The sequence below is a fragment of the Mastigoproctus giganteus genome, chromosome 2 (assembly GCF_048544385.1).
Source record: "Mastigoproctus giganteus isolate SK-2022 chromosome 2, ASM4854438v1, whole genome shotgun sequence".
Taxonomy (NCBI): Eukaryota; Metazoa; Arthropoda; class Arachnida; order Uropygi; family Thelyphonidae; genus Mastigoproctus; species Mastigoproctus giganteus.
Window position 1 is genome coordinate 76,875,871 of NC_143576.1, and position 13,890 is coordinate 76,889,760.

A 13,890-nucleotide genomic window follows, 5' to 3' on the forward strand; every position below is an offset into this window, starting at 1 on the left:
TTTTGCTTGAAGAGTAGCATGGTACCTGACAATTAATGATACTGTGTTTGTTTAAAGTTTCAGACCGCTTGTTTTCCCCTCTCCCACTAGTTCAGTAAACATCTACTATTTTTACCTTAGTTGTTTTTGAAAGATTTAGTATCATTTTCACAGAGGAAAGATGATAACACAAAACCAGTATTCTCTCCAAATAGCCACTACACTGGTAGTAGTTTCAAATTTTGAAAAAAGTGAAAAACCTGAAATCAGAATCTGAAAAACCGAAGTAACTAATTATATTAAATGTATATGATATGATTTTTTAATATTTGTGTGTATATGTGCATGTTTGAAATTTTGTGCACTTAACAGCCTTTTAAACAGGAAAATGGAGGATACTGACAGACTAATATGTCTTTTATGTTTGAAATTTTTTTTTTACATTTTACAGCAGAATTAATATATATACAGTAAAATCTCGATAATATTATCTCGGTTTATACAAAGTACTCATTTATATGAAGCACATACCATTCTCCTGGCTTTTCTATGTAAATATATTCGTTTATTACAAAATTCATTTAATATGTATTAAAAAGTTCTTTTTCATCCCGTGAGAAAAAAATATTTCTCACGGGGTGAATTTTGTATGTTTAATACAAATCTTGGCAGAGCGATCCGATTATTGCCCCTGGCTCCCTACTTCCCGAAGGATGGCACTGACTTGTTAGAAATTAATTTTGTGTAAACAAAAGCAGTTTATGGTAGCTACAACGTCAAGTTGTTGTTTGGTTTTTTTTTTTTTTTTTTAGGAGCATTAGCAATTAAGGCCATATTGCTCCGGGATATGCGGTGGTCATTCCCTGACCTTTCCGCATCCTCCGTATTTGGTGGTGATGGGTTCGAACCCCGGTCTAATCAAGAAGTGTGTGCTACGCACTGCTGCTCCTTCCCACCTGGCTACGGAGGCGCCTACAACGTCAAGTGCACTCTGAAAAACATCTCTCTGAAGAATGAGTTGTTAAATTAACAAAAGTGTAAAAAGTTTTCCTAAGATGTTTACATGCACTCCCTCACTTTCCACGGGAATAAGGTCAGTTGCAATTGTTACCTCAGTTCAAAGAGTCTTTTGCCATCATATACAGCAATCTATTTTTTATGCCATTTTATCTGAGCTGATGTCTTTTTCGGAACTTGTCTTTAAATTAATTTAAAATTTGTTTATATTAAATCTTATCTAGCAGTATTATGGCGACAAAATGAAGACAAACAGATTTAAGCCTGGAAATTAAAGTAAAAATTATAGAAGAGGCTGATAGGATGGAAAGAAGCAAAATGGACATTGCAAAGGAATACAACATCCCTTTACCTACTTTATCTACTATACTGAAAAAGACTTGAAGAAATGTGTGACACTGGAGCAGCGATGAGAAACAGGAAACGAATTCTTGGTACAAAACACGAGGAGCTTGAAACAAAACTTTTCGAGTAGTACCAACAAATGCATGCATGTAATTTGCCAATATCAGGTCTGATTTTGCAAGAAAAGGCAAATTATCTAGCTCAGCAACATGGGATTAGCGATTTCATATGCAGCAGCGGCTGGCTTCAAAGATTTAAAGACAGGAATAACTTGGTTTTGCAAAATGTTTGCAATGAGTCTGGATTAGTCGACCAAGAAAAGGCTACAGACTGGTTGTGTTCTGTACAGTCCATCCTTGAAAAATATGAAGCAAAGGATATTTTTAATCTTGACGAGACAGGTTTATTTTATAAATCTAACCCAATAATTTTCTGCCAAACAAAACATTTGCTGTTTGAGGAGAGTCTTTTCATGGTGGAAAATTAAGTAAACAAAGCCTCGCTGTTCTGTTATGCTGCAATTCAGATGGAAGTACAAAACTATGCCCACTTGTGATTGGTAAGTTTTCCAAGCCAAGATGTTTTAAAGCAGTTAACCAACCTTCCTGTGATTATGAGGCCAATAAAAGTGCTTAGCTTACAATTAAAAATTTTCCAGTCTTGGTTATCAAATTTGAACAGAAGAATGGCTTCAGAAAAAAGGAACATTTTGATGATTTTAGACCGTTGTACAGCACATCCTTCCGAGACACTTAAGTTGACAAATATATGGCTGTTGTTTTTACCCACCAATACCACCAGTTTAATGCAACCACTGGATCAAGGCATTATTTATAACCTGAAGTATATGTATACTGCTTGCCTGATAAGGTACTTGATCCGCAACATAGGATGAGGGAACAATTTGCAGCCAAATTGGAATGTCTTGGGTGCTATCCGTAATCTTGTTATTGTTGCTTGGGAGAGTATTACATCAAATGTAATAATCAACTGCTTCAGAAAGAGTAAAGAATGACTTTGGAGAGAACATAATCGAAAAACATGGTCCAGCAGACAAATGTCTGCAGGACCATGTTTTTGCTAAGAAAAGAATTGTGGGAAAAAGAACGGAGGAATTTGAAGGAGCATATGGATTTTGTTGGTTAATTTGAAGAGTTTGTGAAAGTGGATGATGAAGTTGCTACCACTGCAATGCCAACACCAGAAGAGCTGCTGGGTACCAAACAAAACAATGATGTTTTTGTTACCAGCGACAGCAAAGAAGCACTCACACTGCCATCTAAAAAAGATGCCCAAAATGCATTGAACATAATAGAGAACGTGTTGGCCTGTAGTAACATTGATAAAGAAACAACTATTGCATTTGATAATGTCTGTGCTGTAGTTAAAAATGCATATAGGACGAAAACTGTGCAAACATTGGATTCTTTCTTTAAATTAGATTAATTTATTAAAAAGTTAATGGTTTGTATGTCTCCTTTTATGTTAAGATTGTGATACTAAAATATTGTAAATCTTTTTACTGTGATACTAAAATATTGTATATATCAAAATATATACTGTAAAATATTTTAATTTCTGTTAATATTGCTTTTCTCTTAATTTATCTTACAAATAAAATACAATCTTTAAAAAATATGTTATTCCTATTACTGTATTGTTAGACAGGGTTTTTGTTTTATTTTATTTATTTTTGATATTATTATTTATTTTTCTTAGATATACAGCATGTACCAAAAAAAAAAAAAAAAAAAACCGGTAAAATTTTGACTTTTGAAATGTGAAAATTTAGGTCCCTTGAACTTTCTATTAACGAGATTCCACTATATATATATATATATTTTTTTTTTTTAATAAAAATTATAAAATTTTAATTTTTTTTAATAATAATATTGTAAATAACATAGCATGTAAAATTTGGAATTTTTTTATTAAAACTGAAAAGTTGCATAAAATAAGCACTGCAGTCCATTAAGAAAAGATGAAATATTAGCATTTTTAAGCAGAATTCAAAAAACCCAAAAACATTTTCCAGAAATTAAAAAGAAAGTTGGGCACCTGTCAAGTGATGTGCCACTGTTTTGCTACATTTGGGATGCCAAAACTGCTGGGTTCATTTCTCATTCATCATATATGTAAATATATGAGGCACATCTGCTTTTTAAACAAAAGGTTCATTTTAAAATGATCATTCACAAAGTTTTTTCCCACAATTCTTTTCTTAGCAAAATTCATTAAAAAAAGCTGAAAATTGTGTAATCTTGTTTTTATATATATATACAGTGGATTCCGTTTATTTGGGCCACCGGTTAATCGGGGCAGCCGTTTATTTGGGACAAATCTTAAAAATCAGAACCCAATTGAGATTGGGTTCTGGTTTTTAATTTACTTTGCTTAATTGGGGCAGGAGACCGCAGCACTGGAGATTACTCTACGATTGTCTTCTACCGTACCACGTAGTTCGGTCAGATTTCTGGAGGTCACAACCATAAAACAATAAAAACAATTAGCAGTCACCTGTTTATTGGGTTTTTCTGTTAGTGCAGTCTATCATAAACAGATAGTAAACTCGATCTTATTGAATTTGTGATAATACTGACAGCTGGAATTCTGTGGGTTATTATGGTAAAATGTGTTTACACTTCTATGGAATCTTCAATCATATAAAAAAAATAATTTTTAGAATCTTCTCTTCATTCCTATTTTTAAAGCTTTGTAACTCGTTACTCTGTTCCTACTTTCGCGTATTGTGGTACTTTCAATTTGTGTGTGCCGTGTTTTTTGTTATTGATTGCTTATCTTTTTACTGTTTTAAATTTTAACAAATGTCAGTGAACAGAAATGTCAACTAGTTTAGTTAGTATGTACATATTAATTATTCCGATTATCACGTATATTCTTCCGAATTTCACGTATCATTTAATTTTTTAATTGGTAAGGTACTAAAGGGTAAATTTGTGCTTAATATATCTTTACTTTTATAGCCTGTGGATAATATTTCTCCTATTTTTGCTAATTAGAATCACTGTTTAATAGGATTAAAATTCAATTCACAAACGTGATCACAATGACTGGTGCTTACTGCACATCGTATAATGAATGGTACTTTACTATAGTGAGTTCGTCATAATGTAATTTGATTGTACAGTGAAATAATTGTAAAGGGGGGGGGTACATTGTATTTTTAACTATTTACATGAAACTTCGGATAATTGGGACAGCCGCTTAATCAGGCCAAAATGCACTAGTCCTGTTGTGTCCCAAATAACCGGAATCGACTGTATATACATTGGGGCCCAACATCCAATGGTAATTCGTTCCACAAAACCCATTGTATGTTGAAAATATTGTAAGTTGAAACCAGTAATACATTGATTTCCTGTAATTTGTTCCAAACTCTTGACAGGTAACCCCAACAACATATAAAATATGTTATACTTCATTTTTACATTTTAAATGAGTGTTTTTTTAAGATTATTTAATAAATAGTCATAAAACATCTTAAAATAAAAAACAAACACGATAAATTAGCATTTACCTTAGACTTGAAGTGCAGAGCTGCTGAGATCAATGATGACATAGTGGTGGTAGGACTATATTAAGCGTCAGGTGTCTTTTCAGTCTTTTGCTGCTACTGGCAAAGAAACTGGCCAAGGTAGACTGGTTTTTGACTTTTTTGTAGCTTCCTGAATTAAGAAATGACTTTTTCTTCCATTTTGCATATCATGAGTTCAGTGTTTTCAATGTTGAGGTGTTTTTTTACCACTTCTCTTAAATACTCCCAACAGGAAATGACAGTCTTCATCTCTTCAGCTGACACTTTTTGGGTGTTTTCATCGTCCTCTCCAGTGTCACTCTCCATAATTTTCTCTTAACTCTTGTAGCTCCTCTGTTGTTAGTTCATGCCCATGAGCATCAATAAGGTCCTCCACATCCTCTTAGTCAACCTCCAAACCCATTGATTTACTAAGAGTGAAAATATTATTTGTCAAAGTACCATCATTAAATCCATCAACGTTATGGATAATTCAAGGCCAGATGTTTTTCCAGGCTGAATTTAAGCACCTGGTGGAAACATCATTCCAACAACTTACAATCAGTCTTACACAATCCAGGATGTTAAACTTCGACCTCCAAAAATCATTGAAGGTGATGGCATTTTCACCAGAGGTCACTGAAAAGCAACTTGCAAACATTTTCTTGAAGTTCGCTATCACTTGCTGGTCCATTGGTTGAAGAAGAGGAGTGGTGTTGGATGGCAAAAATTTGACTTGAACAAAGTCAAATTGTGTCTCAAGAGATTGAACAGAAATCATGGCCTGGGGATCACTGCTGCTGCTGCTGAAAATCCAGCAGGAGCAGTGCCTTCACAGGAAGCTTATTTTTTTCAAGATGACTCTTCCCTGAAGGACAGAAAACTCCAAGTGTCCATTCATTGAGGACATATCTTGTAACCCAGGCCTTCTTGTTACTTCACCAAAACACTCCGAGCATGCTTTATTATTATTATTATTAGCTATATGGTGCAAGGAAGCCTGAGGCTTATGCTGCACCAGCCAAAAAAAATTCCCGAGTTACCCTGAGAGAGAGAGAGAGAGAGAGAGAGAGAGAGAGAGAGAAAAAAGTAGAAAGGAATCACCAAGAAAAGAGAAGAATGGTGATGATATCCAGCTCAGGACCCTGGGTGTGCCAAGCCCATACTCACCAGATATCAGCCCCTGGGGCTTTTCGACCTTTTATTGTTTAAATACTCTGGGAGTGTTAGAGTGATACACAAGCAAAGGCTTCAGCTTGAAATCTCCAGTGGAATTGACACCAACAGGAGAGTGAGCCTATCTTTCTAGGCTTATGCCCAGGTAAACAATCCTCATTATTATTATTATTATTATTATTAATATCCATATGATGCAAGGAAGCCTGAGGCTTATGCTGCACCAGGAAAAAAAAAAAAAAAAAAGTTCCCGAGTAACCCTGAGAGAGAGAGAGAGAGAGAGAGAGAACAAAAATCAGAAGGGAATCGTCAAGAAAGAGAAGAATGATGAGATCCAGCTCAGGACCCTGGGTGTGCCAAGCCCATACTCACCAGATGTGCCCCCCCCGGGTTATTAATGATGTACGTTCTCTTGTGCATTTGCTTCCAGAAGAGGCCGGTTTTGTCAATGTTAAAAACATGCTGGGGAAGATAACCCTACTGCTCAACAAACTCTTGGAATTCAATTTTAAAGGCCTCAGTTGTTTTTTTATCAGTGTTGAATGCCTCTCCGTGCCTTTCAGCACTTTTGATATTCGCCCTTTTTTTTTTGAAGTGCTCGAACCAGCCTCCGCTAGCTTTAAAGACTTAAAAGCCACTGGTTGATGGAGCTTTAAGTTTCAGATCGTCATAGATCTGCTTAACACATTTGCAGATAAATTGTCTAGGCACTGTGTCACTCTTCATCTTCTTTTCCCTAATCCATATCAACAGAAGCCTTTCCATTTCCACAATAAAGTCTCTTCCCCACCGATGTGGAATCATCACTAACTTTAACACTCTTTAGAATATCCTTTTGTTTAAGTATTGTAGAAATGGTCGATTGAGGAAACTATATGTGTAACTAATGCCCTAATTTTTACTCCTTCATGTTTTTTTTATCACCTCTTGCTTCACTTTAATAAAAATTTTATTCTTAACTTGAGCTTTAGGAGTCATGGTTATTTAATTTCAATTTATTTAATTAATAAATTCTTTTTTGTAAAAGAATAACAGAAGTTTACCTCAATATGATATACTCTCCAGAAATTAAAATGAAAACTATTAAAAAATCGAAAATGTTACATTACAGTAAGAAATAATTAACAGTAAGAAATAATTAACAATAATTAAAAATCTAGACTCAAATTTGCATTGGAGAGGGAGAATACGGATACCAAGTCATTAAATTTTCTAAATTTCATGCTTACTCGGGATGCGAATAAAATCCAATTTAACAATCGTAAACCTACATACACTGGTATGCTTCTGCATTATAACAGGTGTCATCTGTTCACCTACAAAAGATCGATTATCTTTAATCAGTTTCTCAGTGCATATAAATATTCAACAGCGGGATCTGCTTTGGGCTCAGAAATATAAATATTAACCAGCAGATTCTTAAACAGGGGTACCCACTTACTACAGTGGACAGAATTAGGGTACAAGCTAAGGATAGAATACAAAAAAACATACCAACCAACAATAGTAATAAAAAAAATACTTTATTTCTGTCCCATATGTTGAACAGTGGCACAAACAACTTAACCGATTCTTTAAAGATACCGAATTTAAAATTGTAGCCAGGCCAATACGGAAGTTACACACTATATACTGAACAATCGCTCAGTCCTTTTCTCATTCGCAACACAAATAAATGACCTAGTATACAACATTTCTTGCAGTGATTGTGACTCATCTTATCAGGGTTCTACGTGGTTTCCTCTGAATTTTTGTGTTAATCAACGCGGCCTCAGTTCTTGCTTTTCGTTCAGCAGCGTCCGAATTAGTCTTTCATGCCATTAATGAAAAACATACTTTTTTATTTAACGAGACCAAAATACTTAAGTGTCCAACATAATTATATGAGAGTATTAATTGTAGCCGACCAGGCTAGCCAGGTGGGTACAGTGCCTGCCTGGCAATCCAAAGGTCGCGGGTTCGAATCCTACCTTGGGCTTGGATCACAGTAAAATGCAAAGACCTTGGGAGGTGCATTATGGCCACAGAAGCTGATGCACCAACAACTAAGAAAAAAAAAAAAAAACTAATTGCAGAAACTGTCAAAATTAAATTACATGAGAATTCTGTTAATGTTCGCTGGCCATATCTAATCTCCGACTCATGGTCCTTTACGTGCATGCGCGAAGATAAATAATCCATATTTAAGTTCCATGCTCGCCCCTATTCGGTAATTTTCATTCCTGTGATCACGACCTATGGTCAAAAAGCATTATCAGCTTCAGGAAGGAAAATTGTTTTGCAATTTTTTTCGCTAAATTAATTTTTTACTTAATTTTTAATTACGTTAAATTAATTATTGTGTTAATTTGATTTTTAATTATTGTTAATTATTTCTTACTGTAATGTAAGATTTTTGATTTTTTAATTGTTTTCGTTTTAATTTCTGGAGAGTATCCTACAGAAGTGTTCTGTGTATCATATTGAGGTAAACTTCTCTTATTCTTTTACAAATATTGATATCAACATAGAACGTATTGAGCATTATAGCTCTAGTTTGTACTATTAAATTAATAAATTCAAAAATAACCACAATTAAATTATTGTAATTATGTATAATTAACAAAAACTGCTTACACACTGAACAAGCACATCAAACAGAAGATAAAGAAACTCCAAAGTACTGTAACACGTGTAAATGTGTGTTGAACAATAACCAAGTCTGTAATTGGTTGAGAGCAATTGTATGAGTGATGTCCCGTGCACCACACATTGGAAAATTTCCACCCATGTATCGTTCCAGCTATATTGGAAAGTCATCGGTTCCTGCAAATATCATCAGCCCTTAAAATAAAAGATCGTATGGAAGGTATATCGGTTCCTGAGAATATCAGATGTCAATGTTATCGTAAGTCGAGGCCCTACTGTACTTTGTGCATTATCTTGTTTATATATACTTCTTGTGTACCTAATGGCCCTTTCTTTCCTTAACTTTTAATTTGAATGAGGACTAGTAGTCCTCAATGCTTTGTTGGTAAATGACATTCTCTTAGAGCTACATTTTCATTTAAGCAGCAGCTACTTCTTTCCTAAACTTTTCATCCCTGAACAGCACCCTTAGATGGATCAAAAATATATATAGTCATTTAGGGAGGCTCCTTCCATGTTTGATCTAGCCCTGTAAACAGTTTGCGAGTTTGTTTAAGAATTTATGAAGATTAGCTTGTCCTTTGTCTATAATGCCCATTAAAATTATGACCTGGATGATAGTAGCTATCAGAGCTGTGTCAAGGGTGAGGCAAACGAGGTTCTTGCCTCAGATTAAAAGCTTAAAGGGGTGCCAAAAGAAAGATTAAATAATTGCCAATAATTTAATTAAATAATTGTACAATTTTTCATTCTTGCCTCAGGTACTAAAATGGCTCTGCACTGCCCTGGTAGCTAACACTTTTTCTGCTGAGGAACCTGTCTTTCTTAATCTTCTTATGTGGAGAGTTTGGGTGGCACCACTTTGTGGATAGTTGTTTGTTTTCCTGACTGGTGTATCCTTTTTTTGTCACCAGTGACAATTTGTGAAAGGATTCTCAATCTCATATTATGCCAGTAACTTGGAAGAAATTTCCTTCTTATGAAGAATGTGGCTTGGTGTCAGCAGAACAAATTGTGAGCAAACCTTTGAATAATTTAATTTCATTCCTTGCTTATTTCACTAATCAATGCATTGGTGTTACTGCCAAAATTGGGCAACTGTTGCATGGTTATTATGAAACTTAGCATTCTTTTAAGTCCTTACCTGCTTGTCCTAGTATCCAACTGTGCTTTTAATGACAGTCTTATCTTTGTATATGTTTTTGTAATATTCACAAATAGTCCATGCTGTTTATTTCTGTACAATTAACAAGAGTACAGTGGGCGGTATGTGCTGGGTGTGTTTGTCAATTTTCACGGTGTGTTCGATAGGCTGTGGTGGTGGTGGGGGGGGGGTCCTGTCTAGGCTAAGAGTTACAGAATGCTCAACAAAAATGTTTTCTCTCTTTAGACAGTATTTTGAGAAAAGGAAAGTAATTGTAAGAACTGTATATACAGAGATAGAAAGAGAGGCTGTAAGAGGATGTCCTCAGGGCTCTATGATCGGTCCTCACGTCTGGTGCTTGACCACTGATAAGTTTTTGATGCAGAACTATGTTGGGATTGATGTTCTGGCGTATGTTGATGACCTTCTCTTCTTGATATACGGTAATGCTCGGTCATGCCTAGAAGAACAGGCTGCGAGAATTATGCGGAACCTGATGGAATGGTCTAAGATATATGGCCTGCAAATCAGAAAAGAAGACGGTGCAGCTATTATCGAAAGGTCAACTCAGTATGAGTAGACACCCTCTTGTGAGGACTCAAGGAGAGTCTTTATGATATGTAACAACTGTTAAGTACCTTGGGATGGTGATAAGAGAACGAATGAATTTTGTCCATTATGCTAAATATTTAACACAAAATTAGAATATTATATGCCAAGTTAAAGAGAGTCATTAGAGTTGACTGGGATATCAAAGGTCGTGCATTAAACTTGCTATATGATTGTGTATTTGTACTTATAGTCACCTATGCCTCGACAGCTTGGCTACGTAGGATGACTACAGGACAGTGTCTACAGTTGCTCCCCAGGTGATTTCGGGTAGATTACTTGCTGAGTTGTAGATAGTTTTATCTGCATTCATATATTATACAAGCATAATGTAAGGAAGATTGTTTTGAGTGTGAGTTCATGTCCAGAGGAGGGGAGGCTGTATACCGGACATGATGTTAAAGTGGAGAAAATGAGAATATTGTCAGAATTGATGCAAGTATGGCAAATGAGGTGGGAAACACCCGAAAAAGGAAGAGTTACTTATAGGTTTCTACTTAAAGTGAATATTATAGAAGTAAGTAAGAAAGAAAGTTGTTGTTGTTGTTATTTGGTTTTTAGGAGCATTAGCAACTAATGCCATATTGCTTCGGGGTATGCGGTGGTCATTCCCTGACCTTTCCACATCCTCCGTATTTGGTGGTGACGGGCTCGAACCCCGGTCTAATCAAGAAGCGTGTGCTACGCACTGCTGCTCCTTCCCACCTGGCTATGGAGGAGCCAAGAAAGAAAGTCTGGCAACAGTTCGGAGTGTATGCAGCCTTCCTTCTTACTGGGCATGGGCTAATGACTGTATGAGAGATGAGAACTGCACTTAGGGAGAGCAGGAAACATCAGAACATTTTCTGTTTTACTGCAGCCATTACATTGATCTTAGGAATCAACTAGAATTATTATTGGGTGGCCTTGAGCAGAGTATGTTATTGTTATCATTATTATTATTAGCTATGTGGTGCAAGGAAGCCGAAGCTTTTGCTGCACAGGCAAAAAAAACCAAAAAAAAAAAAAAAACCTGATTTACCCAGAGAGAGAGAGAGAGAGAGAGAAGTAGAAGGGAATCACCAAGAAAGAGAAGAATGATGATATCCAGCTTAGGACTCTGAGTGTGCTATGGACCATGTTTGTGGAGAAGTACAGATTTTGTTATTTTAATGAGTTTATACATGCTGTGTTTAAAAGAAGAGAGCATATCAAAGCTGGATAGTAGAGCCTGCCTCCCAGTGGCAGGGATGAAAACCAGGTCCACTGGGGTAGGCGAGTTTAGCAATGCACCTAATGTCTATTTCACTTGGCTTGGGCCAAGTGGCATAAGAGCTCCCATAGTTTATATTTTGAGTTATTTTAATTGTGCTGAATTGTTAAATTGAAAGTTTAGAGTTTTAACGGTCAAGTTTAAGTAATGTTAAGCACTATGCCACATATAAGCTTAGGCTTGGGTGGTGGTATTTAACGGCACTTTGAATGAATGTACGTTACAATTAACAACTTCAGAAAAGAAAGTTGAGTACTAGTGTAAAGAAAATTTACGAATTTTTAAATCACTCTTTGCTAAAAGAGTGATGGGCAAAATTTAGAGTGACTTGTTTACTTTTATACATTTAATTCTCTACTGACGTTAATAACATTTTTTATTTGTTAATTTTTTTATATTAATTTTTATGTAGTAGAAATGATAGTTTTTTTGTAAACATTTACTGTTTCTCTAATTAGGAGTATTCGAAAATGGGCACGTGAACCATCAAGAGGTGTAGGTCCTTTTGATTCAAAAAAAATGGAAGAAACAAAATTTGTTGACCTAGAAATTCAGCTAGGATATCCATATGTTTATGTTCATCAGGGCGACTGTGAGCATCTGATGGTTTTCAGTGACTTAAGGTAAGTATGAAAACCAATTTTGTTTTATGGAGTTGTACAAGGTTTGATTGAAACATTCGGTGAATGATCTTGTGTTTCCTTGAGTGCATAGTGGTAGCTAAAGATTGTGAATAGGGCTTACAGCATATTTTGAGCATTGGGCATGGGTCCAGTCATTAGCACCACCACCACCACCAGGTTTTAACTTGTTAAAAGTTGGTGTGTGCCAGTCAAGCAGAAATCTCCTTTGAGTCACTACTTGTTTTTCTCATTTGTCACATGTACCAAAAAGATGAAATCTAAACAATATATGAACATTAAATTTTGATTAGATAGTATAAATCAGAGCTGTACTACTCAATATGTTCTACGTTGATAATAATATGTTCTACGCACTATATTGAGGTAAACTCCTCTTATTAATTTACTAATATTAAATTTTGATGTAAATTTGGAAAGGCAGCCACAGAAACATGAAATGGTTATAGTTTATGGATATGGTGATGATAAGAAGAAAAAAAAACAAGTGGTTTCAAAGGTTCCAAATTTTCACGAGGAAAATGTTTTGCTTGAAGATGGAAGAACTCAGTCCCGAAATGATCAAAACATCGATGAAGTCAGTAAAAACTTCTTAATAAAGTTGGTGAAGCCACACCATCATTCAATCAGAATGATGACTGACAATTTAAGAAATTGCTGAGGAGACATCTCTTTTGTTTTTTACAGGCTGGTTTGACTGAGGATTGGGGCATGAGGCAAGTGAGAGCTGAGTTTATTGCATGCATTCTCACTGAAGATCAGAAACATCATTGAGTCTTCATTTCATGTGAGCTGTTTGAGCAATCAATATCAAATCTTGCAAATTAGCTTTCAATAAAAAAAGTGTTGTCACCAAGGCCAAAAAGGCCATGGCATTAAAAAATCTTAAGGTGCTGATTGCATCTTTGAGAACAAAGGACATCAGAATTCAATCTGCAAGGTGTTACTGTTAATGCAGCCTACAACCAAGAAATTATAAAATAGTTGAGAAATGCAATCTGCTATAAATGGCAAAATGGTTGACTCCTTCACTATGACAATGCATTGTGCCACTCGCCATGCATTATAGCCAAAGTAGCTATGCACCATGAAACCCCTACAACAACAGCCACGCACCATTTGGCAATTTTTGACTGACAAAAACATTTATATCATGAATCCAACTTATTCGCTTGATTTAACACAATGTGACTTTTGTCTGTTACTAGCATTAAAACAGGACACGAAAGGAAAACAATTTCAGTTTATTCAAGAAACCCAGTCATGCACAAACTACATAATTTTTCATGTAGTTTGACTACCCAGTCAAACTACATAAAAACTTCAGGAGAGTATATTGAAGAATATTAATAATGTAAACATTTATTTATTCAAAAAATATATTTTTTAACAACATTCACTGAACTTTGTATGAGGTCCCCCCCCAAGCTAGTGGCAAAACTACATATTCTGAGACTCCTTCCCTTTGAGATTCACTCTGGAAGATTCACTCTGGAAGATGTGGTTTCTGTGAAGACTGAAGTCCCTACACCACTCTACAACACAACGGTCACCTTGCTTTTTA

General features: G+C 35.4%; 1 protein-coding gene across 1 annotated transcript in view; it reads left to right on the plus strand.

Moving 5' to 3' along the window:
- Positions 1-13,890, plus strand: part of Pbp49 (proximal sequence element A Pbp49) — a 143,381-nt gene that overhangs the window by 108,535 nt on the left and 20,956 nt on the right. Inside the window, exon 7 of the mRNA XM_090389955.1 lies at positions 12,144-12,308. Coding sequence (XP_090246081.1) covers positions 12,144-12,308 — 165 coding nt within the window. The remainder of the gene's footprint in view (positions 1-12,143; positions 12,309-13,890) is intronic.